The sequence below is a fragment of the Prionailurus viverrinus genome, chromosome B4 (genome assembly GCF_022837055.1).
Source record: "Prionailurus viverrinus isolate Anna chromosome B4, UM_Priviv_1.0, whole genome shotgun sequence".
NCBI classification, from domain to species: Eukaryota; Metazoa; Chordata; class Mammalia; order Carnivora; family Felidae; genus Prionailurus; species Prionailurus viverrinus.
In genome coordinates, this window is record NC_062567.1 from 40,102,259 (window position 1) to 40,129,907 (window position 27,649).

A 27,649-nucleotide genomic window follows, 5' to 3' on the forward strand; every position below is an offset into this window, starting at 1 on the left:
GTACCCCTTTGAAACAGCACCCCTGTATCCCTTGGATAAATCCCTAGTAGTGCAATTGCTGGGTTGTAGAAGCTATGAGCTTCTTGATGAGTAGCTTCCTCTGCCATTACTTTCTTTCCCATTGGGAATTCTTTTTAGCTTCTCCTTCCTGTCACCTGTATCCTTTCTGTATCAATCGGGTTTAATATTGACTAGTTATTTCTTTTTTTTTTTTTTTTTTAATTTTTTTCAACGTTTATTTATTTTTGGGACAGAGAGAGACAGAGCATGAACGGGCGAGGGGCAGAGAGAGAGGGAGACACAGAATCGGAAACAGGCTCCAGGCTCTGAGCCGTCAGCCCAGAGCCCGACGCGGGGCTCGAACTCACGGACCACGAGATCGTGACCTGGCTGAAGTCGGACGCTTCACCGACTGCGCCACCCAGGCGCCCCTGACTAGTTATTTCTTAACAGACTGTTAATTCCAGAGCAGAGAGGAAAGGCTAGGGGAAAATGTGACCACAGCCAAGTATTATTTTAGACTCCACTGGCCCCTGAAGGTGCCTGAAGGTTAAGGGTCCCATTAACTACCCTTCTTCTATGATCTCTCCTCTGCTCAAATTAGACCCCATTACTGAGAGTTGTTCTGATCTCCATAGTTATTCTCTCTTTCTATCTTAAAATTACTCCTTCTCCCCTACACCATTTCTTTAGCCAGCCCCCTACTCCAAGTTCCAAATTTGAAACTCCTGTTTGAAACACTGAAATCAACTAAAGGAATTTTACTAAGAAACTGAGGGACAAAAATTGTGAAGTTAAGCGACTGAAGTATACTTGAGATTAACCGAGCCTATCTACTTTGGTGGCAACACCCATTTATCCAGAAACCTCAGCCTACTTCCAGGGGGAAGTAGGCTGTCTTCTTACTTGAACACTTGTTTTCCAGAGCCTGCTTCTAAGTAATTGGTGTTCTTCCCGCCTCTTGACTCTCCGTGTGAGGAAAGTACTTTGTTATCTGAGAAGTGTTCTTTTTCTCTAATTTGTAGCCATCCATAGTAATCTCATTTTTGTCTCCTTATTGTCTGTATAGCTCTGGTTTGTGAAAGTCTCAAGCCTCTCCTTTGACCCCGAAGGGGAATGGAATGTGCCACCTCAAAATGGGCCACTGTGGCATGTGGATTGTTTTGGATTGCGGGTAATCAAGAGCCAGCATACTCAGGAAACATTTTTTTTTTTTTTTTTTACCTCTCTCTTAACTGACTTAGAGAACTGAAATAGGAGGCCTGGCCCAGTTACCAGATATAACTTTTTTTATCTAAAGGATTTATCTGGGGGCACCTCGGTAGCTCAGTCGGTTGAGCGTGTCGACTCTTGATTTCGGTACAGGTCATGATCCCAGGGTCATGGAATCGAGCCCCAAGTCGGGCTCCATATTGAGCCTGGAGACTGCTTAAGATTCTCTCTCTGTCTCCTTCTGCCCCTCTCCCCCTGCTCCTGTGCTCTCTCGCACGTGTTCTCTCTCTCTCTCAAAAAAAAAAAAAAAAAAAATTTATCTACATGGTAAGGCAAAGATTTGATTACCAACCATTTGTTCTTCTGCTCTCCCTGTGACTTGCCCGGTGTCCCTTTGAAACCCCAGGCACCTTTGCCATTCCTTAGCTCAGGATGGTGCAGAAGCCTCAATCGCCTGACTGCCTTGGGGTCTCATTGTCTTTGCGGGGCTCCCAAATGCCAGTAATCAAATGTTTTTCTCCTGCTAATCTGTCTTTGGATTACTAGACTAGCCAAAGAAACTAGAAGGGGGAAATTTTTCTGTCCCTCTAATCCTTACCTCTCATTTTTTTGGTTTTTCTGAAAAACTGCCATGATCCTTGATATCCAGGCTGACAGCTGCCTTGACACGATGTGGTGCTTGGCCCAAGAATCAAAGGCAAACACCACCTTGACTTCATTTCCGTTTCCTTCCAAGTGAGATGCAGACCTTGAACCCTCTCTGAGACCGCACATCTAAATTCCAGCTTTCAATCCCATTTAGTTTTTAAGTGTATGTAATACTACTTGGAATGCCCTGAACGTAATAGGTGTGCAGTCTTTAATCAGAGTTTTATTTTTATTTATTTATTTTTTTCCCAACGTTTATTTATTTTTGGGACAGAGAGAGACAGAGCATGAACGGGGGAGGGGCAGAGAGAGAGAGGGAGACACAGAATCCGAAACAGGCTCCAGGCTCCGAGCCATCAGCCCAGAGCCCGACGCGGGGCTCGAACTCACAGACCGCGAGATCGTGACCTGGCTGAAGTCGGACGCTTAACCGACTGCACCACCCAGGCACCCCCTTAATCAGAGTTTTAATTGCATTAACGTTCATGTATGTATGTATGTATGTATTTCACATTTATTGATTTTGAGAAATGTACGAGCACATGAGCAGAGGAGGTGCAGAGAGAGAGAGAGAGGGAGAGAGAGAATCCCAGGCAGGCTCCACGCTCAGCACGGAGCCCGACTCTGGGCTTGACCCTAGGATCCTGTGATCACAACCTGGTGTAAATCACGAGCCGGATGCTCAACCGAATGAGCCACGCAGGCACCCCTGCGTGTATCTCTTAAAAAGCATATCTCAGGGGCACCTGGCTGGCTCAGTCTGTAGGTCATGCGACTCTTGATCTCGGGGATGTGAGTTTGAGCCCCATGATGCGTGTACAGATTGCTTGAAATCGTTAGGGGTGCCTGTGTGGCTCAACTGGTTAAGCGTCCAACTCTTGATTTTGGCTCGGGTCATGATCTCACGGTTGGTGAGATCGAGCCCCATGTCCAGCTCCGCACTGACAAGGCAGAGTGTGCTTGGGATTCTCTCTCTCCCTCTCTCGCTGCCCCTTTCCCCTGTGTGGGCGCGTGCGCACACACACTCTCTCTCAAAATAACTAAAGAAACCATAAAAAAATTTTTTTTAATCTTAAAAAGAAAAGAAAAAGTACATCTTAAATAATCATGATCTCATTATCAAACCTAAGGAAATTAATAAGAATCATTTACTATCATGTAACACCTGTCTTAAGTTAGGGTTTTTTCAAATGGCTGATTTTTTTTTTTTTCAAACTAGGATCTGATTAAATTCATGCATTACATTTGATTGTTATATCTTTCAAATCTCTCATAATTTAAAATAATCTTATTTTTTCATTGTCGCCTTATATATTTTTTAGGAGAGAGAGTGAGAGACGTGATCAGGCTAAATGACTTGTAGAATGTCCCCATTCCAGAAAATGACATTGACTTTTGAGGAAGCCTACTTGTCTTATAGAATATTCAACGTTCTTTATTTTTTATTAAAAAAAATTTTTTTTTAACGTTTATTTATTTTTGAGACAGAGAGAGAGAGCATGGACAGGGGAGGGTCAGAGAAAGAGGGAGGCACAGAATCTGAAACAGGCTACAGGCTGTGAGCTGTCAGCACAGAGCCCGATGCGGGGCTCGAACTCACGGACCGCGAGATCATGACCTGAGCCGAAGTCGGCCGCTTAACCGACTGAGCCACCCAGGCGCCCCTCAACGTTCTTTTTTTAAAAAAACTGTTTAGGGGCCCCTGGGTGGCGCAGTCGGTTAAGCGTCCGACTTCAGCCAGGTCACGATCTCGCGCTCCGTGAGTTTGAGCCCCGCGTCGGGCTCTGGGCTGATGGCTCGGAGCCCGGAGCCTGTTTCCGATTCTGTGTCTCCCTCTCTCTCTGCCCCTCCCCCGTTCATGCTCTGTCTCTCTCTGTCCCAAAAATAAATAAACGTTGAAAAAATAAATAAATAAATAAATAAATAAACTGTTTATTTATTGTGAGAGACAATGAGAAGGGCAGAGAGAGGGGGAGAAAGAGAATCCCAAGCAGTCTCCATGCCCAACACAGGACTCTGATCCCCACCAACCATGAGATCATGACCTGAGCTGAAACCAAGGGTCAGACCCTCACCTGACTGAGCCGCCCACGTGCTCCAAAATATCTGACATTCTTCATTCATCTGATTATGTCTTTCTTTGTAGTCTAACTTGCTCCCCTATGTTCTGGAAGTAGTTCTGAGGTCTTCATTAGATTTAAACTGAACCTTTTTGGCTAAAATATTTATCAGGAAATGCTGTGAACACCCAATGTATCTCTTCGGAAGATACCTAATGTCAGATTGTCCCGTTATTAGTGATGATGAGTTTGATTACTTATTTAAGGTGGTGATAGCCTAATTTCTCCAGGTAAACGTATGTCTTCTGCTTAAAATTTTTAAATTTTATTTATTTATTTATTTATTTATTTATTTATTTAAATGTGAGCTGCATGCCCAACCTGTGGCTTGAATTCATGACCTCAAGGTCAAGAGTCACATGCTGTACTGACCGAGCCAGCCAGGCACCCTTGTCTTTTTTTTTTTTTTTTTTTTTAATTAGCAAGTAATTTTGGTGACACTTTGACACTTAGCCCAATAACCTGTTCACCATGAACTTAGTGGTTTTAGCGTCCATTTTCTTGAAGAAACTATACATGGTCCTTTGATGGAACTCTTTTAAACAAAGTATTTTTTAGCGGTACTTGGGTGAGTCAATTGGTTAAGCGGCTGACTTCAGGTCATGATCTTGCGGTTCCTGGGTTTGAGCCCCACATCAGGCTCTCTGCTGTCAGCATGGAGCCTGCTTCGGATCCTCTGCCTGCCTCTCTCTCTGCCCCTCCCCTGCTCATGCTGTCTTTCTCATTCTCTTTCTCTCTCTCTCTCTCTCAAAAATAAATAAACCATTAAAAAAATTAAAAATTAAAATTTTTTTTAATGGTTTATTTATTTTTGAGACAGAGCATGAGCAGGGGAGAGGCAGAGACAGAGCGAGACACAGAATCGGAAGCAGGCTCCAGGCTCTGAGCTGTCAACACGGAGCCTGACGTGGGGCTCGAACTCACGAACAGCGAGATCATGACCTGAGCCGAAGTCGGACGCTCAACCGACTGAACCACCCAGGCGCCCCAACATTAAACATTTTTTTAAACAAAGCATTTAAAAATTTTTTTTTCAATGTTTATTTATTTTTGAGAAACAGAGACAGAGCATGGGCAGGGGAGGGAGAGAGAGAGAGAGGGAGACACAGAATCTGAAGCAGGCTCCAGGCTCCCAGCTGTCAGCACAGAGCCTGACGCAGGGCTCCAACTCTTGAACCACGAGATTATGACCTGAGCCAAAGTCTGCACTTAACTGACTGAGCCACCCAGGCGCCCCCAATACTTTCTTTTAAGGCATGTGGTGTAGAGTTCAGTCCCAGACCACTAAGGGATGCAAAAGCATCAGAAGCTTCATTTCTTCCGTTTCTGGAGACTGGCAATCCCTTTGAGGAAATCTCTTCTCTCTCCTCCCCCAGCCAATAAGCTTTTGCTCATTGTTACCCTTATGGGGGCACCAAAGAGCCATTTAGAAAGGCTCAGAGAAAGACAGACCTTGTGAATTTCTTTTTTTTTTTTTTTGAGAGAGAGGGCACAAGTGAGAGAGGGTGGAGAGACAGAATCCCATGAGGGGCAGAGAGAGGGAGAGAGAAGCAGGGCTCACCCGAAGTGGGGCTCAAACTCACCAACCGTAAGATCATGACCCGAGCCTCAGCCAGATAGATGCTTAACCGACTGAGCCACCCAGGTGCCCCCTCGTGAACCTTTTGCTTTCAGCCCATCCTTACTGCGTATCCTGCTTTAACCCACGTTGTCTGGTTTTCCTTTTCAGTACGCCATGGTGGAACTGCAGGTAGGTAGAAGTTTCCTTTCCTTTTCTGTCAGCTGTGGAAAAGGGGAGATGATTTCGGTGCTCAAACCCCAGGCCAGAAACCACTCTGAGATGTTGGCCCAGTGCCCAAGATGGAGTCCGCGGCCCAGCACCCACAATTCCCCCCAAGCCATGCCTGCTCTCTGGCCTGTGCTCTCCCACCCTCTCAGGCCTGAACCTCTGTCGTTAAGGACACACTGCCCTGCGGCCACCAGCCTTCCCACTCTGATTCCCGTGACTTCTCTGCTCCGTGCGAGTTCCACCGGGCTCAGTTCTGTACTCCTCTTGTTGTCATGGCCGTTCTTGTAGACGCTCAGCGGTTGGCTAGGACGTGAATACCTGTGGGCAGTGCCGAGAAGGACAGGGACCAGAAAGTTGGAATATCTCATGGCATCGCCTCCATTGTTCTGTTACCTTATCTGTCAGGTAGCTTACGATAAATTCCCTCAGCATTACCCCTACATAGGCACCGAGAACAAACGACTCTCTGTAAAGGCCATCCTAAAGCCCACTTTCTGAAACTGACAGTAACACCTTAGAGGACTCGATCTGACTCTTTGAATCCACAAGGTTGGTTTTCTTCCCCAGTGGGGTCCGGCCCTATAGGAAAATTTATTTAGCAACAAGAAAACTATAAATGAAAACTTAGCCACAAAGAAAATTATGAATGAAACAGGGGGCCCTTCTTCCTGGACGCAGACCACGGAGGTCATGAATCCCAGGGAGTGGGATTCTTTACCTGCGCTCTGTGTCTCTACCTGCTTTTTGTAGCGCAGAGCGAGACACGGGCAGGTACGTCACGAGGTTTCTTTTTAATGAACGCAGGACCCAAATAGCAACAGGATTGCCCAGTGGCTGGAAGTGATGCCGGAGCAAGGCATTGCGGACCTGTCCTTCCAACTGGCCCCAGAGGCGACGCTGGGCACCTATACCGTGGCAGTGGCTGGGGGCAAGACCTTTGGCACCTTCCTTGTGGAAGAATATGGTAGGTGGGAGAATCAGCAGGTCAGAGCGTTGGACAGAATCTTGCCCCCAAGTCAGCAAAGGTACAGTAAAATATACTACGGGGAGGGATTCTTGATTCGTTTTTGAATCCTGGCTAAGCCAGCTAATAACGTTAGGAGCATTTTTGCCTTGCTCGTCCCCTCCCTTAACTTAATTCATTTAATTATCACTGTTTCTATATCCCTCTGTCTGCTGTCGGTAGGGGCCAAATCCTTTTTCTTGCCCATTTTTGTTTCCACTCTCCCCAGTGCTGCCTAAGTTTCAGGTGGATGTGGTGGAACCCAAGCAGTTGTCGACCGTGGAGGAGTCCTTCTTAGTGAAAATTTGTTGTAGGTGAGACTAGAGCTCTGGATCTGGTGGAGATTACAGCTATATGGAGAAGAGTGACAGGGGAGAGTGGTTATGGAGGCGGTGGTTAAGACTCGAGACATTTTATGCGGTCCAGAGCCGTGACTTCTCCCAGAACACATTTTCTTTTTTTGTTTTGTTTTTTTTTTTGGGGGGGGGGTTGGGTTTTTTGTGTTTTGTTTTAGAAAGAGAGAGAGTGAGAGGGCACTCAAGCGGGGGAGGGGGGAGGAGACAGAGAGAGAGAGAGGGAGAGACTCTTAACCAGGGTCCACAGTCCACGCTCAGCACAGTGTCTGACATGGGGTTCGATCCCATGACCCTGGGATCATGATCTGAGCTGAAATCAAGAGTTGGACAGTCAACCGGCTGAGCTACCCAGGTGCCCCTACATTTTATTTTTTTTTTTCTTATTTATTTATTTATTTTTGAGGGAGAAAGTGTGCATGAGCGGGGGAGGGGCAGAGAGAGAGAGAGGGAGGCAGACGATCCAAAGCAGGTTCAGCCCTGTCAGCAGCCAGTAAGCCCACCGTGGGACTCAGACTCACGAACGGTGAGATCATGGCCTGAGCGGAAGTCAGACGCTTCACTGACTATGCCACCCAGGTGCCCCTCAGCATTATTAGCTAGTGTCCGCTTTGGGCGGAACACAACAGTGAATCCCATGAGAAATCGGGGTAAGGAGAAAGAAAAGCATCGATCTCGGTCCTTCGGATGGTGTTTGCTGTGTGGTGGCCGACACCCTAAGGCTTTGGGTAAAGCAGGGAAGTGGACCAGACCAGTGAAGGGTAGGACAGTCCGTGCTTCCAGAGGCTGGAGTACGGAAAAGACGGAAAAGTGGTGTCTCGGAAGAGGAGGGCTAGATCTCAAGTGGAATCTCCCAACCCTGACTTGTCATGCTTCTCTGGGTTAGGTACACCTACGGAAAGCCCATGCGAGGGGCAGCACAGGTATCCGTGTGTCAAAAGGCGTATACCCACCATTTTCCAGAGGCAGAATGGGAACAGCTACCCGACAGATGCAAGAACCTTTCTGGACAGGTGAGTAAAGGGGATGTAGCAAGGGAAACTTATTCCTGTGTCCGAAAGTAACTAAGCACCAATATACCGATACAGAGAAGTAGTAAAAACCCCAGAGTAGGAACCTTTTCACACAATCGTCGTCCCAGTTCCAAAGCACAAGGCAGTCTTCTTTATTCTGAACAGGTGAAGTCTTTTAGAATCTGCCCCGGAGTCGAGAAATTCCGCTAAATCCTTGCGAGGCACAATTTTCCTGCCCTGCAGTTGGTTCTTTCTCCCCCTTCTCCGATCTTGGAGCTTCAACGTTGCTTCATGATTATCTGTGTCGGAGGAGAGTTTTTCTTTCTTAAACGTGGCGAAACTAAAGTATGGAGATCAGAATTTCTGTCTACGGTATATTATCAAGTGGGAGTAGAAGTTAGGTGATTCATCCTCCCTTTCTCTCTCCCTGATTGCCTCACTAGACTGACAAGTCAGGATGCTTCTCAGCTTCCGTGGATATGTCCACCTTCAACCTCACTGGTTACACGTACAGCCACAGCATCAATATTGTGGCTACCGTGGTGGAGGAAGGAACAGGTAAGTTGGACACTTCATTAAGAAAAGAGACAGGAGAAGGGCTGTCCTAGGAACAGACCCATCGACAGGGCTCAAGACCTACCCTCATTAGTGTTTGCGAACGAGTCTGTTCCTAGTTCACCGTCAAAGGGAAATGCCGGATTCCAATCTGTCATTCACTACCTATTTCCCCAAAAGTTGGGGGAGGAGGAGTTCGTTTGGGTCTTTGGCCGGAAATATGTTCAGTTTCATACGTCCAAGGTGGCACTGTCCTTTCAGGGATTTTATGTTACACACACCAGGTGTTTAGGTCATCATACGTCTGGTTTCCCTCTTCAGGAGCAGAGGCCAATACCACTCAGGATATCTACATTTCTTCAGAAATGGGATCGATAACCTTTGAAGACACCAAAAATTTTTATTACCCCAATTTCCCCTTCACCGGGAAGGTATGTTGAAACCTGTCTCTACACCCAAAAGGTGCTTAACCATCCGCTGTTGCCTTCTTCCCGGAGACATATAATAATAGCTCATTTAACATTTTTTCTCAGTCCTTTACGTGTATTCGCCTGTCTAATCCTCACAACGATCCAATGAGGTAGACGCTACTATTGGCCCCGTGTTACCGATGAGGAGACTGAGGCACAGAGAGGTTAAATGATTTTCCAAAAGTTATACAGCTAGTAAGTGGCACCTAGGATCAAACCCAGGCAGACTGCATCCAGAGTATATAGTCTTAATTCCTTGGGTTGTGCTGCCTTTAGTCTCCCATGAGATGTGCCTTGAATATTAATGTGACTTCGTTGCCTTTCCCAATGCCCGGGACTCGTACTCTAATGTCCAAATCTTTGAATTTTAGACCTGCACGGTATCTGGAGAAATCATCTAGTCTGGCTCCTCATCTAAGCAAGATTAAACGTGGCTTAACAGAGAGCCAATTATCGCTCCTTAAGCAGTTGCTTCAGAGATTTAAAAATTTCCTTTGTTGGAGTCTTCTTTCTGAAGACTCTCTCTCTCAAAAAAAAAAAAAATAATAATAATGTACAGAGAAGGGCGCCTGGGTGGCTCGGTCGGTTAAGCGTCCGACTTCGGCTCAGGTCATGAGCTCACGGTCCGTGAGTTCGAGCCCCGCGTTGGGCTCTGTGCTGACCGCTCGGAGCCTGGAGCCCGTTTCAGATTCTGTGTCTCCCTCTCTCTCTGTCCCTCCCCTGTTCATGCTCTGTCTCTCTCTGTCTCAAAAATAAATAAACATTAAAAAAAAATTAAAAAAAAATAATGTACAGAGAGCCTTGGAGGGGGGCAACCTGTGTAAATGAAGGGTCCTGAAGCTTCATTAGCTACGTGACAAATCTGTTCCTGCTCCAGGCTGAGCTGCTTCTGTTTGCTTCTCACTTCCCCACAGATGTCAGGTTCCAATGCTTGAATCGCATCTACTTGTTTCTGGACTCTTTCGTGAAATGTATTCTTAGAGTTTCTTTTCTCACCTCACTTCACCTCATACTTGAACCGACTCCAGACCTAACCCTAACTCATGCCCTCATAACCTTCACCCTTTAGATAAGAGTTAGGGGCCATGACGGCTCCCCCCTCAAGAATCATTCAGTATTTCTGGTGATTTCTGGCATAAATGGAACCACCAACCAGACCCTAACTACTGACAACGATGGCCTTGCTCCCTTCGAGCTGGATACAGTCAGTTGGAATGGGAGAGATATTTCTCTGGAGGTAAGCACCGAAGAGGACACGCTTTCCGGTAAGGCTTCCCTGGAGGAAAACCTCAAACTTTTCCTGTTCTCTCCCCTCCTCCCTCATTTGTCATTCTGTCAGCATCATTCACCAGTCCTGCTTCCCAGTTGACAAAAACTTTTTGTTGGTCTTTAATATCAACCGAATAAATTTTCCTTCAGGTAAACAATGTTATTTCTACTAATTCATCGTACGACTTATCCTCATCTCTGTTTGATCCCATATTTAAAATCAGAGCAGGGGGGGCGCCTGGGTGGCTCAGTCGGTTAAGCCGCCGACTTCGGCTCAGGTCACGATCTCGCAGTCCGTGAGTTCGAGCCCCGCGTCGGGCTCTGTGCTGACAGCTCGGAGCCTGGGGCCTGTTTCGGATTCTGTGTCTCCCTCTCTCTCTGCCCTCCCCTATTCATGCTCTGTCTCTCTCTGTCTCAAAAATAAATAAACGTTAAAATCAGAGTAGGGAGAGGGCACCTGGGTGGCTCAGTTGGTTGAGCATCCAAATTCGGCTCAGGTCACGATCTCAAGGTTTGTGAGTTCAAACCCCACGTCGGGCTCTCTGCTGTCAGTGTAGAGCCCGCTTCAGATCCTTTGTTCCCTTCTCTCTCTCTCTCTCTCTGCCCCTCCCCTGCTTGCTATCTCTCTCTCAATAATAAATAAACATGAAAAAAAAAAATAATAAAAGTAGAGTAGGCAGGACAAGATAATTCAGAGTCATTTTCTTCCCTCTATGTCCCTCCCTCCACCCGCTCTGGGGCCATTACTCATAAACATGGCAAAGAAGGAAACTGTGTTTTGGATAACTTCCAGGGAAGGCAACTCATACCAGTTATCAACTGTGACACGATGCTGCGCAACAAACAACCACAAAACTTTAGTATTATACAACCACAAGTGTGTCCCTCTGGGGGACTTCTTGTCCCTCTGGGGTAGTCAGGCAGCTCTGCTGGTCTTGAGGGGGGGGTGGTTCTTACATGCTGTGGCTCAACCGGCTGATGAAGGCCAGGCTCGCACGTCCCAGCAAACTAGTTCGGGTACATTCTTACAGCCACGACGGGGAGCAAGAGCAAAGGTTGACACGCAAGGGCTCTTCCAGGCCTCTCCCTCTCTTGCATATGCTCACATCCCGTTCCCGACAAGTCACATGGTGGGTCTGCAGTTAGACTAACAAACAGGGCAACACAAGACTATGTGGCAGAGGGCATTAATACCGGAGGGATGGATTGGGCCCATGAGTGCCATCGTTCACCATGCTGCTTAAGCAAACACATACAATTTGTGTGGTGGCTCATTTAAGTAATTGTTTACATAAGGCCTCACTCAGTCACTCTACTTAGAAATAATCTTCATTTTTTCCCCCTCTTTTTTTTTTTTAATTTTTATGTGAATTCTAGCTAGGTAACCTACAGTACAATATTGGTTTCAGGAGTAGAGTTTAGTGATTCATCACTTACAGACAATGCCCAGTGCTCATCCCAGCAAGTGCCCTCCTCAATGCCCATCATCCATTTAGCCTATCCTCTACTCACCTCCCTCCATCAACCCTCAGTTTGCTCCCTGTTGTTAAGAAGCTCTTATGGTTCAGGGGCCCCCAGGTGGCTCAGTCGGTTAAGCGTCCGACTTTGGCTCAGGTCATGATCTCACAGCTCGTGGGTTTGAGCCCCGTGTCAGGCTCTGTGCTGACAGCTCGGAGCCTGGAGCTTGCTTTGGATTCTGTGTCTCCCTCTCTCTCTGCCCCACCCCCACTTGCACTCTGCCTCTCTCTGAAAAATAAATAAACATTTAAAAAAATTAAAAAAAAAAAGAAACTCTTATGGTTTGTTTCCCTCTCTCTCTCTTTTTTCCTTCCCCCCCTTCTCATATGTTCATCTCTTTCGTTCCTTAATAGAAATGATTATTTAAAAAAAATTTTTTTTAACGTTTATTTATTAAAAAAAATTTTTTTTTTAACGTTTATTTATTTTTGAGACAGAGAGAGACAGAGCATGAACAGGGGAGGGTCAGAGAGAGGGAGACACAGAATCTGAAACAGGCTCCAGGCTCCGAGCTGTCAGCACAGAGCCCGACGCGGGGCTCGAACTCACAGACTGTGAGATCATGACCTGAGCTGAAGTCGGCTGCTTAACCGACTGAGCCACCCAGGCGCCCCTAGAAATGATTATTTTTTTTTAACGTTTTTTTAATTTTTTATTTTTGAGACAGAGAGAGACAGAGCATGAACGGGGGAGGGGCAGAGAGAGAGGGAGACACAGAATCGGAAACAGGCTCCAGGCTCCGAGCCATCAGCCCAGAGCCTGACGCGGGGCTCGAACTCCCGGACCGTGAGATCGTGACCTGGCTGAAGTCGGACGCTTAACCGACTGCGCCACCCAGGCGCCCCTAGAAATGATTATTTTTAACCTTACTATCCTTTACACCTGGTTTTCTTATCCCTAGGATGTATTCTTTGATTTCTGTGTAATCTTAGTCATGCTTATCTACATCTCTTGCATCAGTCCGTGAAGGTTTATCACCCACAATTGAGCATCACTTGAAAACTATAATTTCACTCGTCTACATACCAAAGTGCTGCTGCACATAACCACTGTTACGGATTCCTCAATCATCCTTAGCTGGACCTCTAGTAAAGCATCCACAGGCCATTCTTAGGCAGTGAAGATTTGAGAGAGATGGTTTTGAAAACCGTAAGAAGTCCATGGGGTTACTATGGTGGGGGCATGGGTTAAAGCCTTTTTCTTTCTCTCTTCTTAGGGCAGATTCCAGATGGAAGATCTGGTATATAAGCCAGAACAGGTGCCTCATTACTACCGGAACGACTATCTGCGCCTGCAGCCCTTCTACAACACAACTCGTAGCTTCCTTGGCATCCGCCAGCCAAACGGAGTCTTGGCATGTGGCCAGCCCCAGGAAGTGCTGGTGGATTATTACATTGATCCCGCTGATGCGATCCCTGCCCAGGAAGTCATCTTCTCCTACTATGTGAGACAGGGCAAGGAGGGCTGGGGAAAGTGCACGAGGGAAGGAAAGGAAATGAGGAGAGTGAGACGGAGAGGGTGATTTATGTCGAGGGACACAGTGCAAGTCACGTGGGTAATTTCAAAATGTTTAGAAGCCGTAGTTAAAAGAATGAAAGGAATAGGTCACACTAATTTAAAAAATACATTTTAGGGGCACCTGGCTGGCTCAGTCAGGGGAAGAGGCAGCTCTTGCTCTTAGGGTCATGAGTTCAAGCCCCACACTGGGTGTAGAGATTATATATATATAAAATATTATGTATATGTGTGTATGTAATATATGTATATATACATATACACACACATATATACATAATATATAATATATACATGTATGTAATATACATAATATATATACATATATATGTATATGTAATATACATAATACATAATATATACGTATATATAATATACATAATATATAATATATACATGTATGTATATATGTATATAATGTGTATGTGTATATATGTATATATGTATATATGTATAATAATACATATATATGTATGTACACACATATATACATATATATGTATAATAATACATATATATGTATATATATACACATATATACATAATATATAATACATACATATATGTATAACAATACATATATGTATATACACACATATATACATAATATATAATCATACATATATGTATAACAATACATATATGCATATATGCATAATATATAATACATACATATATGTATAATAATACATATCTATATGTGTATATATACATAATATATAATACATACATATATGTACGTATATATGTGTATTTACACACATATGTATATATACACACACACATACACACGTATATACACGTATATATGTATACATTTAACCCAGTATATCCAACATATGATCGTGTCAACCTGAAATCAACACCAAAATTATTAATAGATATTTTACACTTCTTGTTGCAGCTGAGTTCCAAGTCTCTGAAACTCAAAGTGTGTATTTTCTAGTAGCCACCTTTCAAGGGCTCCGGCAGTCACATGTGGCTCGTGCTACTGTATTGCACAGTGTCGGTGTAAAGAATGGGGGTGGATGTGAAAAAAAAGAGATTTTAGAAAGGAGCCCAGGGAAACTGGGAAGATAAAACGAAGAATTAAGGAGAACACGTTGCTGGTCAGGGGTGAATGGGAGCTGGGTGCGTGAATGGGGGAGAGGGTGCGGAGGGGCTGGGACTCAGGACAAATTTCATTCTGTGATTCATTGGTCAGTAATTTAAAAATAGATGATAAAGGTTAAAATTAACATTGATAGCAGCTTTGTGGTGTGAGTAAAATCACAACTTGTGGCTTGATAGGCGGCTTTACTGGTCACCTTGGTGATAGCGGGGAATTAGATTTGTGTAAAGCCCGGGTTTGCCGGGGCCCAGAGTCTCTATTCTCTTATCACCCTCTCCAAGTTTCTGAGGGATTTTCTCCCCATTGATTCATTTCAGTGTCTTCGCGCAGAAACAATCATCCTGACCAAACAGGATGAGGAGGGGTAGACAACATGAGGAGTCAGAGTGCTAACACGGGCACTGTCTTCGGGACAGGAGTGTGGGGACAGCCGGGCGGCAGGTGGATGGGCTGATCAGTGTGAAAGGGCTGAGGGCCAGCTGAGAGTCTGAAGAGCCGGCCCTAGAGCCCTTGAATACAGTCTGAGCTGACAGCCTGCTCAGAAACAGTTTCACTGAATTTGGTTTCAAGTGAGTGAACAGGGAGAGTTCGAGGAGGGGATTTCTCCCCCGAAGAGTCAAATGTCAGAAGGGCTCAAGGCAGTTTAAAGTGCACTTGTTTCCATTGAATTCTGAATCAAGCGATTAAAAAAAAGTTATGAAGACGGATGGATTTTGGGTTAACTTCATGTTACAAGGAGTATAAGAGAATCAAACCTGGAGACCCTCAAGAATCGGTGGACAGCTCTCTATTGTGAAGAATGGCTTCTGTTCCGTTTGGCCCCGAAGTAATGATGACCTTTGTCTCCTCCCATCCTTGGCCGTGGTTCTCGGGAGCGCCTCCAAGAGGAAGGGTCATCAAGGCTCATGGTGCCATCCGACATTTGACAAACTGACGGATGCGGCATGAAGCACTGAGCCAGGCTCTGGAACTAAGAAAGGAGACTTTCCTTATGGAACTAAGAAAGGAGACTTTCCTTATGCAGAGAGGCAGGGATGCTCCACAAGTAGGGTCCCATAACTTCTGTGCGGTTGATGATTTTTTTTTTCTTTTCTCTTTTTTAGGTAGTGGGGAAAGGGCGTTTGGAGATAGAGGGGCAGAAACACCTGAATTCTGAGAAGGAAGGTGAGTGTTTAGGCTTCCACTGAAAGATGAAAGGATATCTTCAACTTCCAGGAAGCTCTTGTTATCCCAGAAGCAACAGAGAAGAAGCAATGAGAGAATACCACTGATCACCACTGAGCAGGAGAATGGGGGGGCCGCAGCTAGGGCAACGAGAGGCGTAGACTTGTGGTTGGAGGTCATGGGTAGACGAGCGCGCATTCTCATCCCTGTGTATCCCCTCTTCTTTTCCAGGAATGAAAGGCTCCTTCTCCATCTCACTGACCTTCACTTCCAGACTAGCCCCTCATCCTTCTCTGGTGATCTATGCCATTTTTCCCAGCGGAGCGGTTATAGCCGACAAAATTCAGTTCTCAGTAGAGATGTGTTTTGACAATCAGGTAAAATGGCAGTTGAGGAAGGTGAAGAAAAGGTCTGGGCAGAGAGAGAGAGAGAGAGAGATCTTGTGTATGCTGGGGCTGGAGATCAGGCAGGGACAGAGGAATAGGAAGATAATAGGGAGGCGGATGTCATTATCGTATTTATATCTTCAGGATGTTTTGTTGAAATCGCGCTCTTTCTTTTTAGAAAGTCATGCCGGGGAAACTGTGTATTCTACCCAGGTCTTCTTTCTTTTTAGTTTCTGCGTCGTAAACTTTCTGTGTTATTCTGTGCCGTGCTGCTCGCTTTTTCCAGCTGTACCGCAAGGGCACTAGTTCTAAAAGGGCCAGACTTTAAACAACAAAAAAAAATCAGTATAAAAGCGAAGGAATGGGCCCCGATGCCAGAACTGGGGCATATTGGCAGATGAGGCAAATTATGTTGTTTCTCCCCGTCTCCGGGCTGACCTGATCCCCAAGTTATACTTTTCCCTTCCCCAGGTTTCCCTTGGCTTCTCACCTTCCCAGCAGCTTCCAGGAGCAGATGTGGAACTACAGCTGCAGGCAACTCCTGGGTCCCTGTGTGCCGTCCGGGCGGTGGATAAGAGTGTCTCACTGCTGAGGCCAGAGAGAGAGCTGAGCAACAATTCTGTGAGTAGTCTGCTACTGGGGCGGGAAGAGAAGACAGTGTGTGACTGCATTCGAACAAAAGATGGATTTCAGGGAGTGAGAAAGAAAGGCTGAGGGAAAGCCTTATGGTAGAAAAGCTGGTGGGGAAACAGAGGTAAACTGATGGCATGAAAGGCAGGGCTCACGTGGGCATAGAAGTAGGAAAGATGTAATAGGAGTTAAGGGTGACAGATTATTGAAGAAGGTGAGAAAGAGGGGGGGCCTGGGTGGCTCATTCGGTTCAGTGTCTGACTCTTGATTTTGGCTCAGGTCACGATCTCGTGGTTCGTGAGTCCGAGCGCCCCGAGCTCTGTGCTGTCAGCACAGAGCCTGCTTGGAATCTTCTGTCTCTCTCTCTCTCTCTCTCTCTCTGCTCCTCCCCCGTTCATGCACATTTCTCTCTCTCTCAAAATAAAGAAATGAGCTTTAAAAAACCTTTAGAAAATGGTGAAAAAGGGGTCAAAAATGTAGAGGTAGGGGAGATTTTGTGATGCAGTAAATACAGAAAGATTTCGGGAGTAACGAAGAGAAATAACACGAGGGCGGTGAGCTGTGGCACCACAGTCCGAGAGAAGTTTCTCTACTGATTTCACTGTGTCAATAGTTTATTTCCTTTTCCCTTCCTGTTTCAGATCTATAGGATGTTCTCATTCTGGTATGGTCACTACCCCCATCAGGTGGCTGAATATGATGAGTGTCCAATGTCTGGCTTCTGGAACTCTCCACAAACCCTCTCGGTTATGTGGAGGCCTTGGTTCTCTGAACGTGTGGACCTTTTCCATTTTTTCCAGGTAGATGTTCTTACCCGTTTTGTTCTTGTAGAAATAATGGTGGTGGTGGGCGGAGGAAATTCCTTACCTAAAAAAAGCAGAGAGACTCATGTGGGCACTGAGGGGATAAAACCTTGGAAGAAACTCCTAATACGTGAGGTAGCCTCTCCTGGTCCTTATCCTGGAAGAAGGTACCCAACTGCCCAAGTGCATTGGAAGAGGGCCACCGTGAGAGGCTGTGTGCAGCCTCTTTCCATCATTATAAACAATACATGAGTAGAAGTTAAGTACTTTGTGAGTAGGAGTTGGGGACGCCGAGGCCTCAGTCTGACCAGAAGTCTCTGAAGTCAGGAACCATGTCTTGTTCATCTTTGTATTCTCTCTCATGACTGATCCTTCATAATACTCAATGGGTTTTTGTTGAATTGACTGAGCTGATATGGTTCCTGCCCTCAGACAGTTCAGGCTAAATCAAATAATGAGGGCACAGTGACTAACGTTTGGAAGAAGCATGAAATATATTTGACAATGAAATAAGTGGATTACTATTCAGTGATAAAAAGAAGGATGAGATCTTGTCATTTGCGTCCACATGGGTGGATCTTGAGGGCGTTATGCTCAATGACATAAGTCAGTCAGAGAAAGACAGATACCATATGATCTCACTTCTATGTGGAACCTAAACGACAACAACAACAAGCTCATAGAATAATTTGGTGGCTGCCAGAGACAGTGGGCATGGGGTGTGCAAAATGAGTAAGGGTCAAAAGGCACAGACATCTGGTTTAAAAGAAGTCCTGGGGATGTAACATATAGTATGGCGACCGCATGGCTAATAATATTGTATTACATATTTGAAAGTTGCTGAAAGAATAGATCTTGAAAGTTCTCATCGCAAGAAAAAAACATCTTTTTTGTACCCAGGTGTGGTGATGGATGTCAACTAGGCTTATTCTGGTGATCATTATGCAGAGTATATATTTAAAACATTGAAATTTTTAAAATTTCTGGCTGACGGAAGTGAACAAAACTTGGCGGCTGAGTGTTGGGGAATAAACACCTGTATCACAGTTAACAGGAAAAGAAGGCTTGGTTCAACCCTTTGAGGATAGACTGCCTAGGCAGTAGCCCACATAGTAAGGGAGGGGACCACTTTAACTCTTCGTCCTCCGGTTTCTTTGGTGCCTATCAGGACATGGGCCTGAAAATACTGTCCAATGCCCAGATTAAGAAGCCAGTAGATTGCAGTCACCAGTCTCTAAAGCACAGCATTGCGGTGGCGGAAGGTAAGCTACCTGTGTAGCTTAAATCGTGGAACTCCGGAAGTGCACTCTTTGCTTCCTGTTCCTGTTGCCTCCGGTCCGAGTGATAATGGCTTGCCGGTCATGGATGCAGGCAGCCAGATCTCTCTCTGGGGAGCACTTTTGAAGCTTGAAGCCCTTACCTATTCATCCCCTGGCCAAACCTCCTCATCTGTCACTTCCCCCTGATGGCCTTGAGACTAGTCGGTTTCTCGGTACTCCCTCCTCCTTGTCTCTGACTTGTTCTCCATTTCCCTCTAAATTTCTTGGTCATAGTTCCTCTGCCTCAGCTTATCGTACAACAGAAGTCTTTGGGGAGAGCCCGCGTGGCTCAATTGGTTAAGCATTCGACTCTTGATATCGGCTCGGGTCATGATCTCAGGGTCGTGGGACTGAGCCTCACCTTGGGCTCCACATTGAACATGGAGCCTGCTTGAGATTCTCTCTCTCCCTCTGTCTCTCTTCCCCGCCCCTACTCGCACGTGTGAGAGGTCTCTCTCCCTCTCTCTCTCTCTCCCAAAAGTCTTCTGTTTTCCCAAATTCCCTTATTCTTGTTCTCCTCAGCAAATTATGGTAATCGTCTAGTGAGTTTTGAATCATCATCATCTTCATCACTTCAGTCAGAGGATCCTCAGATCCGCCAGTATTTCCCAGAGACTTGGCTCTGGGATCTGTTTCCTGTTGGGTAAGTGATGCCTCAAAGATATAGCAAGATTGTACCTTGTGGAGTCAGCAGCGAATTCAGAGTCAGATCATTTTTTTTTTTAATTTTTTGTTTTTTACATGTATTTATTTTTGAGAGACAGAAAGAGACGGAGCACAAGTCAGGGAGGGGCAGAGAGAGAAGGAGACAGAGAATCCAAAGCAGGCTCCAGGCTCTGAGCCATCAGCACAGAGCCCGACGCGGAGCTCGAACTCACAAGCCATGAGATCGTGACCTGATCCAAAGTCAGACTGAGCCAACCGACTGAGCCACCCAGGCACCCCAGAGATAATGTGTTTTTTTTTTTTTTTAAGACATGGATTTACTTATTTATTTTTAAAATTTATTATTTTTTTAAATTTTATTTTAGAGAGAAAGTGCAATGGGGCGCCTGGGTGGCGCAGTCGGCTAAGCGTCCGACTTCAGCCAGGTCACGATCTCGCGGTCTGTGAGTTCGAGCCCCGCGTAAGGCTCTGGGCTGATGGCTCGGAGCCTGGAGCCTGTTTCCGATTCTGTGTCTCCCTCTCTCTCTGCCCCTCCCCCGTTCATGCTCTGTCTCTCTCTGTCCCAAAAATAAATAAACGTTGAAAAAAAAAAAAATAGAGAGTGCAAGCAGGGGAGGGGCAGAGGGCGAGAGGGAATCTTACGCAGGCTCCACGCTCAGCACAGAGCCCGGCCCGGGGCTCATGACAAGCTCATCTCAAGGCTCCTGTGTCCAAAAAGTACATGAAAAGATGCTCCATATCGCTAATCAGAGAAATGCAAGTGAGAACCCCGACGAGATCGCACCTCACAGATTCAGGGGCACTGGCTCTTTTAGATACGTGGGTCCACACGTGCCCACCTGCTCTTACCCCCTCCTGTACGCAGGCACCCCCTTCTCCCATATTTGTACATCCTTACTCCCCCCCGAAGGGTCACACTCTGAGGCTGGCATGTTCCTCAGTTCGGCTGCCTTTTTTACCTTCCCCCCACCTCCGTGACAACAACAAATGACTTCTGCAGGTGAACTGATAGCTTCCTCCACAGTGTTCTCCTTGTCCTGCTGTGTGTGCGCGCCTCACCTGGGTTCTGTGTTCTCACAGTAACTCAGGGAAGGAGGCTGTCCACGTCACGGTTCCTGACACTATCACCGAGTGGAAGGCCATGACTTTCTGCACCTCCCAGACTAGCGGCTTTGGTCTGTCACCCACTGTTGGACTGACTGCTTTCAAACCATTCTTTGTTGATCTGACTCTCCCTTACTCAGTAGTTCGAGGGGAATCTTTTCGCCTTACTGCCACCATCTTCAATTATCTAAAGGACTGCATCAGGGTAAGAGCCGAGATACGGGAATCTCTGACCCCGGGAAAGAGATGGGACGCGATTCCCTGTTTTCCTAAGCCTCTGTGCGTGGCTTCCTGTACTCAGACCCTTTATATTTCCTAAACATCTTCAGGTTCACACTCACCTGGCTAAATCCGATGAGTACCAGGTGGAATCGTGGACAGGTCCTCAGGACTCCAGCTGTCTCTGTGCTGATGAAGCAAAAAGCTATCACTGGAATATCACAGCTATCAAGTTGGGTAAGAGGAGGAGGGGGCGGAGGGAGCAAGAGAAGCATAGAGCAAAACTCAGTCATTGAGAACGTTACCCTTTCCTCTCCTGCGTTCGCTTTGTTCTTGCTTTTTCCTTTTATTTGCCTCTATTTTTGCCCTCTAAGCCTATGCCATCAATAAATAAGCAAATGCTCTTTGATCGACGACCAAAAAGTTGGGGCGCCTGGGTGGCGCAGTCGGTTAAGCGTCCGACTTCAGCCAGGTCACGATCTCGCGGTCCGGGAGTTCGAGCCCTGCGTCGGGCTCTGGGCTGATGGCTCAGAGCCTGGAGCCTGTTTCCGATTCTGTGTCTCCCTCTCTCTCTGCCCCTCCCCCGTTCATGCTCTGTCTCTCTCTGTCCCAAAAATAAATAAAAAACAAAAAAAACAAAAAAAAAAACCAAAAAACAAAAAATGTTGATCGATGACCAAAAAGTTATCCAAACGAGACTATTTTGAGTGCGTAAAGGGGAGCTTTTGATATTTATGGCAGGACAAGGGCTATAGAGTCTTGTTATTAATCAAGTACTTACTAAGGGCCAGCCTCTGTTCTAACTGCTTGACCTGTACGAATTCATCTAACCGTCACAATAGCCCTAAGAGATGTCATTTGCTCTTAAGATAAGATCCTGGCGACTTAAAGTATGGTCTTCTGATGTATTAGTTACCTAATACATTAGTTATCTAATACCTATCTGATACAACCACCCTGAAAACTCAGAGGCTTAAAAGAATAAACATTTCTCATCACCCAGTTTCCGTGGGCCAGTAATCTAGGTACTGTTTAGCAGGGTGCCTCTGTCTCAAGGTCTCTCATCAAATACCAATCAAATCGTTACCCAGGGCTATGTTTTCATTTGGAGACTTGACTAGAGGAGGATCTGCTTCCAAGCTCCTCCCAAAGCCTCTGTCCCACACAGGCTGCGGTTCTTGGCCTCAGCTATGGGCTGGTGGCCTCCCTCAGTTTCTTGTCACATGAATCTGTCCACCGGGCTGCCTCATGACAGGACAGCTGGCCACCTGCAGAGTAAGGGGCCCAAGAGAAAGAGTGCCCCTGAGATAGGAGCTATAGTCTTTTGTAACTTAATCTCAGAAGTGGCATCTCATTGCTTCTGTCCTATCCTCCTCTTTGGAAGCCAGTCACTCAATCCAGCCCACGCTTTGAGAGGAACTGACACAGCAGTATGAATACCGGGATGCAGAGATAATTGGGGACCCTTAGAGGCGACCTACCACACTGGACCCGCATTATTGACATCACCCGGAAATTTGTGAGAAATGTGATATAGGCCCCACCCCAGATCTACTTAGTTTGTGTCGTAACAAGATCCACTGGTCTTTGAACGCCATTAAGTTTAAGAAGCACTGGTCTGGAGGGGAAGAGACCTCTTTGGACCTCCGGCAACAGGGCTGATGCCTTCCTTTCTCCTTCTTTCTTGTCAGGTCATGTAAACTTTACTGTTACTACCAAGATTCTGGACAGCGATGAACTCTGTGGGAGGCAGAAGGGGTTTGTTCCAGAAAAGGGCCAAAGTGACACACTCATCAAACCAGTTCTGGTCAAGGTGAGTTTTCTGCAGGCTTAGCTTCACGAGGTAGAGACAGCAGGCACCCCGGGGGTGCTCTGTGTGTGTCTAGCCGTACGGTTGGTCTCCCACGGCTGTCTGACTCCAAGTGCAGTCAGGTAGCTCATTTGCCTTCTTCTGTGACCCCTTTCTGCCCTTAATCATTTGCCTACCCCATACCAATGCTCTCTGACAGTGCCTAGTACAGCGCCGGGTATAGACCCTCAACGAATGTTAGTTTCTCTTATTAAAAATCTCTACTATCAGCATTTGCTGCTTTTTTTTTATCCCCTCAGGAACCCCATTGCCAATCATGCCTCTTAGAAGTGTCCTAAACTTGCCCTTAGTTCTAGCCCTTGCACAGAAAGAATTTTACTGGTAGCTCCATCCCTGTGTTGAAATGGAGTTCTCAGGGTGCCCGGGTGGCTCAGTCGGTGAAGCGTCCCACTCTTGACGTTGGCTCAGGTCATGATTTCACAGTTTGTGAGTTCGAGCTCCACATCGGGCTCTGAGCTGGCAGTGTGGAGCCTACTTGGGATTCTCTCTCTCCCTCTTTCTCTGCCCCTCCCTGGCTCATGCGCTCTCTCTCTCTCTCTCTTTCTCTCTCAAAATAAATAAATAAGCATTAAAAAAATAATAAAAAGGAAAGAAAAGAAAAGAAATGGAGTTCTCCTGAGCTTCAAGGAGAAGCTCTGTTTTCTCTTGTTGGGAGAAACCCTGGGGGCACAGGGAGGGGCTTTTCTCCCCATTTCCCATCCACTTCCTGTTCCTTCAGGGCCACCTGCCCTGACATTCACCTTCATTGTTTTCACCCTATGTCTCTCTTCATGTCAGCCTGAAGGAGTCCTCGTGGAGAAGACACACAGCTCATTGCTTTGCCCAAAAGGTGGGTGAGTGCAGAGAGGGGTTGGTACTGAGAATTCCCGTAGCCAACGGGAGACTTTCTTGGGCCAAAGGAGGAATATAAAGGACAGGAAAGGGTAGGAGAGTCTAAGGGTGCTGTCCCTAATAGGACCAATTAGCTGAGAGACAGGATGAAGAAAAAATGTACAACACAATTGTGTGTTGTTTTTTTTTTTAAGTTTATTTTCAGCAAAGAGCACTATGAATAGGTTAAAAGAAATTTGCCTCCATCCCATAGCAAGGACCGGGTACAGACAACCGTGGATTATAGAAAGGTTTTCTATGGTTTGGACTTGAACTCCCACTGTTTTGACCTTCTATGCTTTCCCCTTTTCTCTGCCTCTCACAGGACAAGTGGTTTCAGAATCCATTTCCTTGGAGCTCCCTGTGGATGTGGTTCCTGATTCAGCCAAGGCTTATGTTGCGGCTCTGGGTAAATAGCCAGAGATTCTTGCTCAAAAGGACAAAAAAAAAAAAATGGGGCTGAAAGTTGCTGAAAGTGTGGAGTGGGTTGGGGCATGTGGACCTATCCGAGGGAAGATGTGTTAAATTAGAAGGGACAGAAGAAGAGCTTATTCTATGTAGTGGGCAAATACAGCCTCTAGATAACAGTACATGTGGGATTAGATGTCTATGGTAGTTAAAAACAGAAAGGAGCCTGGATAGGAAGAAGTTAAAGGTCAGGGAAGCTTCATATGCGTTTAGGTTCAGGTGGTCTATAAACTGAGTGGAGGAGAGACATAATGTTTGTAGCAACCTTTGAAAAAATGAGGAATTTATCTAGTTGAGTATAGCTGAGGGGAAATAACACTATATTTACACAGACAGGACACTTCTCTGGGCAAGGAGAGGGATTGAGTAGAAAAGCATGAGGTTGAAAATCATATCAAACCAGGTTGGGATCCCAGTTCTGCCATTTAATAGCCACATGACCTTGGATAAGTAAACAGTTCCGATCCTTCCCCCCCTCCCCCCCTTTCTGCGAGACTGTGATGATAACCCACCTCTCTGGATTGGTGTAAAAATGAAATATAGGGGCGCCTGGGTGGCGCAGTCGGTTAAGCGTCCGACTTCAGCCAGGTCACGATCTCGCGGTCCGGGAGTTCGAGCCCCGCGTCAGGCTCTGGGCTGATGGCTCGGAGCCTGGAGCCTGTTTCCAATTCTGTGTCTCCCTCTCTCTCTGCCCCTCTCCCGTTCATGCTCTGTCTCTCTCTGTCCCAAAAATAAATAAAAAAACGTTGAAAAAAAAATTAAATATAAAGTTTCCACCACAATATCTAGCATATACTAGGAGCCCTGTGTATGTTAGATCATTTCTTTACGCTGATCCCCTACTAAGATCCTTTCCAGGATAAAATTTCTCTATTTTGACTGTAGTTGAGTCAGACCTCTAGTGTAACACTCACTTTTATTGTAGGATGTAGCTCACTGTCTATGTCTGTCTTTCACGCTGCATTGTGGGCTCCTTGAGGACAAGGGTCACCCCCCCCCCTTTTTTTTGAAAGAGAGAGAGAGAGAGAAAGAGAGAGAGAGCATGCAAGGCAGAGAGAGAGGGAGAGAAAGAATCCCAAGTAGGCTTTGGCTGTCAGCATGGAACACGATGTGGGGCTCCATCTAATGAACTGTGAGATCATGACCTGAGCTGAAATCAAGAGTCGGACGTCTAATGGACTGAGCCACCCAGGCACCCCACCTCTTTTTTTATTTGATTCTAGCACAGTTATTGCCACATAGTTGACATTCAGTATGTATTTATAGATTTGAATTGAACTTAATGGCTAAAAGTGCAGATGTTAATCGGTCACTTAGATCAGGCTTACGGGTGTATAAAATATATGGCTAGGTCAGTAGGTATAACTTGGAAAAGGGGATCAGGATTGTGTTTGCTTTGGCAGGAACATGGTGAGTTGGAGGACAATGCATTTATACGCAGGGGAGGAACTTAGAGATTGAGTCTAAGTATTGTAGGTTTTGTTATGTTACTCACCAGCCCGTGACGTGTCTTCTTACAACCCTCCACGCCCTTAGGTAACCCATGTACTTCTTCTCTGTGTGCTCCAGCACCTTGTGTGCACCCAAAATGATCGCACTATATTATAATTGTTTATAATGAATTCTATTTGTAATGTTTTGTAATTGTTTGCCCCTCGGATTATGATCTTTTGAGATAAAGACTGTACTTGACTTACTGTCTCCCAGGCCACAGCGTAGGTACTCAACTAAATGATAGCTGATACGTGTTTGTTAAATGAATGACAATATGGGGCGCCTGGGTGGCTCAGTCGGTTGAGTGTCCGACTTTGGCTCAGGTCATGATCTCGCGGTCTGGAGTTCGAGCCCCGCGTCGGGCTCTGTGCTGACAGCTCGGAGCCTGGAGTCTGCTTCGGATTCTGTGTCTCCCTCTCTCTGCCCCTCCCCCACTCATGCTCTGTCTCTCTCTCTCTCTCTCTCTCTGTCAAAAATTAATGAACTGTAAAAAAAAATTAAATGAATGACAATAAATCAGAAGGCTTCTTTCTTCTCTCTACCATCACTCTCTCTCTTCTTTTGGATCTCAGGAGACATTATGGGCACAGCCCTCCAGAACCTAGACAATCTGGTACAGATGCCAAGGGGCTGTGGGGAGCAGAACATGGTATTGTTTGCTCCCATAATCTACGTCTTGCAGTATCTGAAGAGGGCAAGGCTGCTGACTGAGGAAATCAGGTCTCGGGCAGTGGGTTTCCTGGAGCTCGGTGAGTTGGTTCAATTTTTCTTCTTGAACGCATTCTCTAGGGGCTATGATAGGCTAATAAGATATAGGGAGGTTCCCTCCAAAGTGGCCCACATCCCTGAAAGTCTTGAAAGCCATGTTTCTTTGAAGTTGGTCCTGTGATCTAACCCCATATCTGGCTTCCCAGGGTACCAGAAGGAGCTACTGTACAAACACAGCAATGGCTCATACAGTGCCTTTGGGGAGCAAGATGAAAATGGAAACACCTGGTAATATTGCCCAATTCTCAGTGGATCCCAGAGCGTCATTTCTGGGCCTGTGGAACTATTCCTCTCTACCTCTTCCCTTAACCCCATTCCTTCTTACATCCGTCTTCTACTCCTTTAATACTGATTATTTCAGCCTCGTGGAGGGTCAAGCCCCTCACCCTTCTCCTTGAACTTGTGCCTCCCCCGTTCTTGTCCCCATTAATACCCATTAATACGTCCCTTTTCTAGGCTCCTATGGCATATGTTTCCTCAATCCCCTTCTGGAACCATACGCCAGAATAAATGACGGAACTGTTGCACCCTCACTGGGGAATCCCCCCCTTCATGCCACATGTCTCTCTTTACCCACGTAGGTTGACAGCGTTTGTCACCAAGTGCTTTGGCCAAGCTCAGGAATTCATCTTCATTGATGAGAAGAATATCCAGGATGCTCTCAAGTGGATGGCGGAAAACCAGCTCCCCAGCGGCTGCTATGCCAATGTGGGAAAGCTCTTACACACAGCTATGAAGGTGCAAATCCACCCCAGGGCTCTCAGCCCATCACCACATCTGGGAGGAGCTTGCACCTCTGACTGAGCAGAATCAAAAGGGCATAGGCCTGGGAGTCAGTGTTCTTCAGGTCTGAGCCCTGGCTCTGGGTGACCCCGGTCAATGTACTCAACCAGTCTGAGCCACAGCTTCCACGTCTGTAGAAAACGAGAACATGTACTAGCACAAGGCTCTCAACTTGTGGTCCTCAGATCAGCAGCAGCAGCAGCACCTGAGAACTTGTTAGAAATACAAATTCCAGGGGCGCCTGGGTGGCGCAGTCGGTTAAGCGTCCGACTTCAGCCAGGTCACGATCTCGCGGCCCGTGAGTTCGAGCCCCGCGTCGGGCTCTGGGCTGACGGCTCGGAGCCTGGAGCCTGTTTCCGATTCTGTGTCTCCCTCTCTCTCTGCCCCTCCCCCGTTCATGCTCTGTCTCTCTCTGTCCCAAAAATAAATAAACGTTGAAAAAAAGAAATACAAATTCCAGTTCCTACCCCGCCTACTATGAGAAACTCTGGAGGGTGTGGGCCAGAAATTTGTATTTCTTTTTTTTTAA

General features: G+C 46.3%; 1 protein-coding gene across 4 annotated transcripts in view; it reads left to right on the plus strand.

Annotated features, from left to right (window-relative positions):
- The window catches only part of A2ML1 (alpha-2-macroglobulin like 1), a 51,008-nt gene that overhangs the window by 9,654 nt on the left and 13,705 nt on the right, over positions 1-27,649 (plus strand). For all 4 annotated transcript variants that reach the window (XM_047868631.1, XM_047868630.1, XM_047868629.1 and 1 more), the window contains exons 5-26: positions 5,710-5,730; positions 6,574-6,733; positions 7,002-7,086; positions 8,012-8,138; positions 8,582-8,696; positions 9,015-9,124; positions 10,233-10,400; positions 13,167-13,394; positions 15,680-15,740; positions 15,972-16,117; positions 16,598-16,747; positions 17,398-17,556; positions 18,728-18,821; positions 19,401-19,521; positions 20,625-20,853; positions 20,978-21,104; positions 22,559-22,680; positions 23,515-23,566; positions 23,933-24,016; positions 26,142-26,318; positions 26,484-26,565; positions 26,919-27,075. In XM_047868631.1, coding sequence (XP_047724587.1) covers positions 5,716-5,730; positions 6,574-6,733; positions 7,002-7,086; positions 8,012-8,138; positions 8,582-8,696; positions 9,015-9,124; positions 10,233-10,400; positions 13,167-13,394; positions 15,680-15,740; positions 15,972-16,117; positions 16,598-16,747; positions 17,398-17,556; positions 18,728-18,821; positions 19,401-19,521; positions 20,625-20,853; positions 20,978-21,104; positions 22,559-22,680; positions 23,515-23,566; positions 23,933-24,016; positions 26,142-26,318; positions 26,484-26,565; positions 26,919-27,075 — 2,769 coding nt within the window. In that variant the 5' untranslated portion in view covers positions 5,710-5,715. The remainder of the gene's footprint in view (positions 1-5,709; positions 5,731-6,573; positions 6,734-7,001; positions 7,087-8,011; positions 8,139-8,581; positions 8,697-9,014; positions 9,125-10,232; positions 10,401-13,166; positions 13,395-15,679; positions 15,741-15,971; positions 16,118-16,597; positions 16,748-17,397; positions 17,557-18,727; positions 18,822-19,400; positions 19,522-20,624; positions 20,854-20,977; positions 21,105-22,558; positions 22,681-23,514; positions 23,567-23,932; positions 24,017-26,141; positions 26,319-26,483; positions 26,566-26,918; positions 27,076-27,649) is intronic.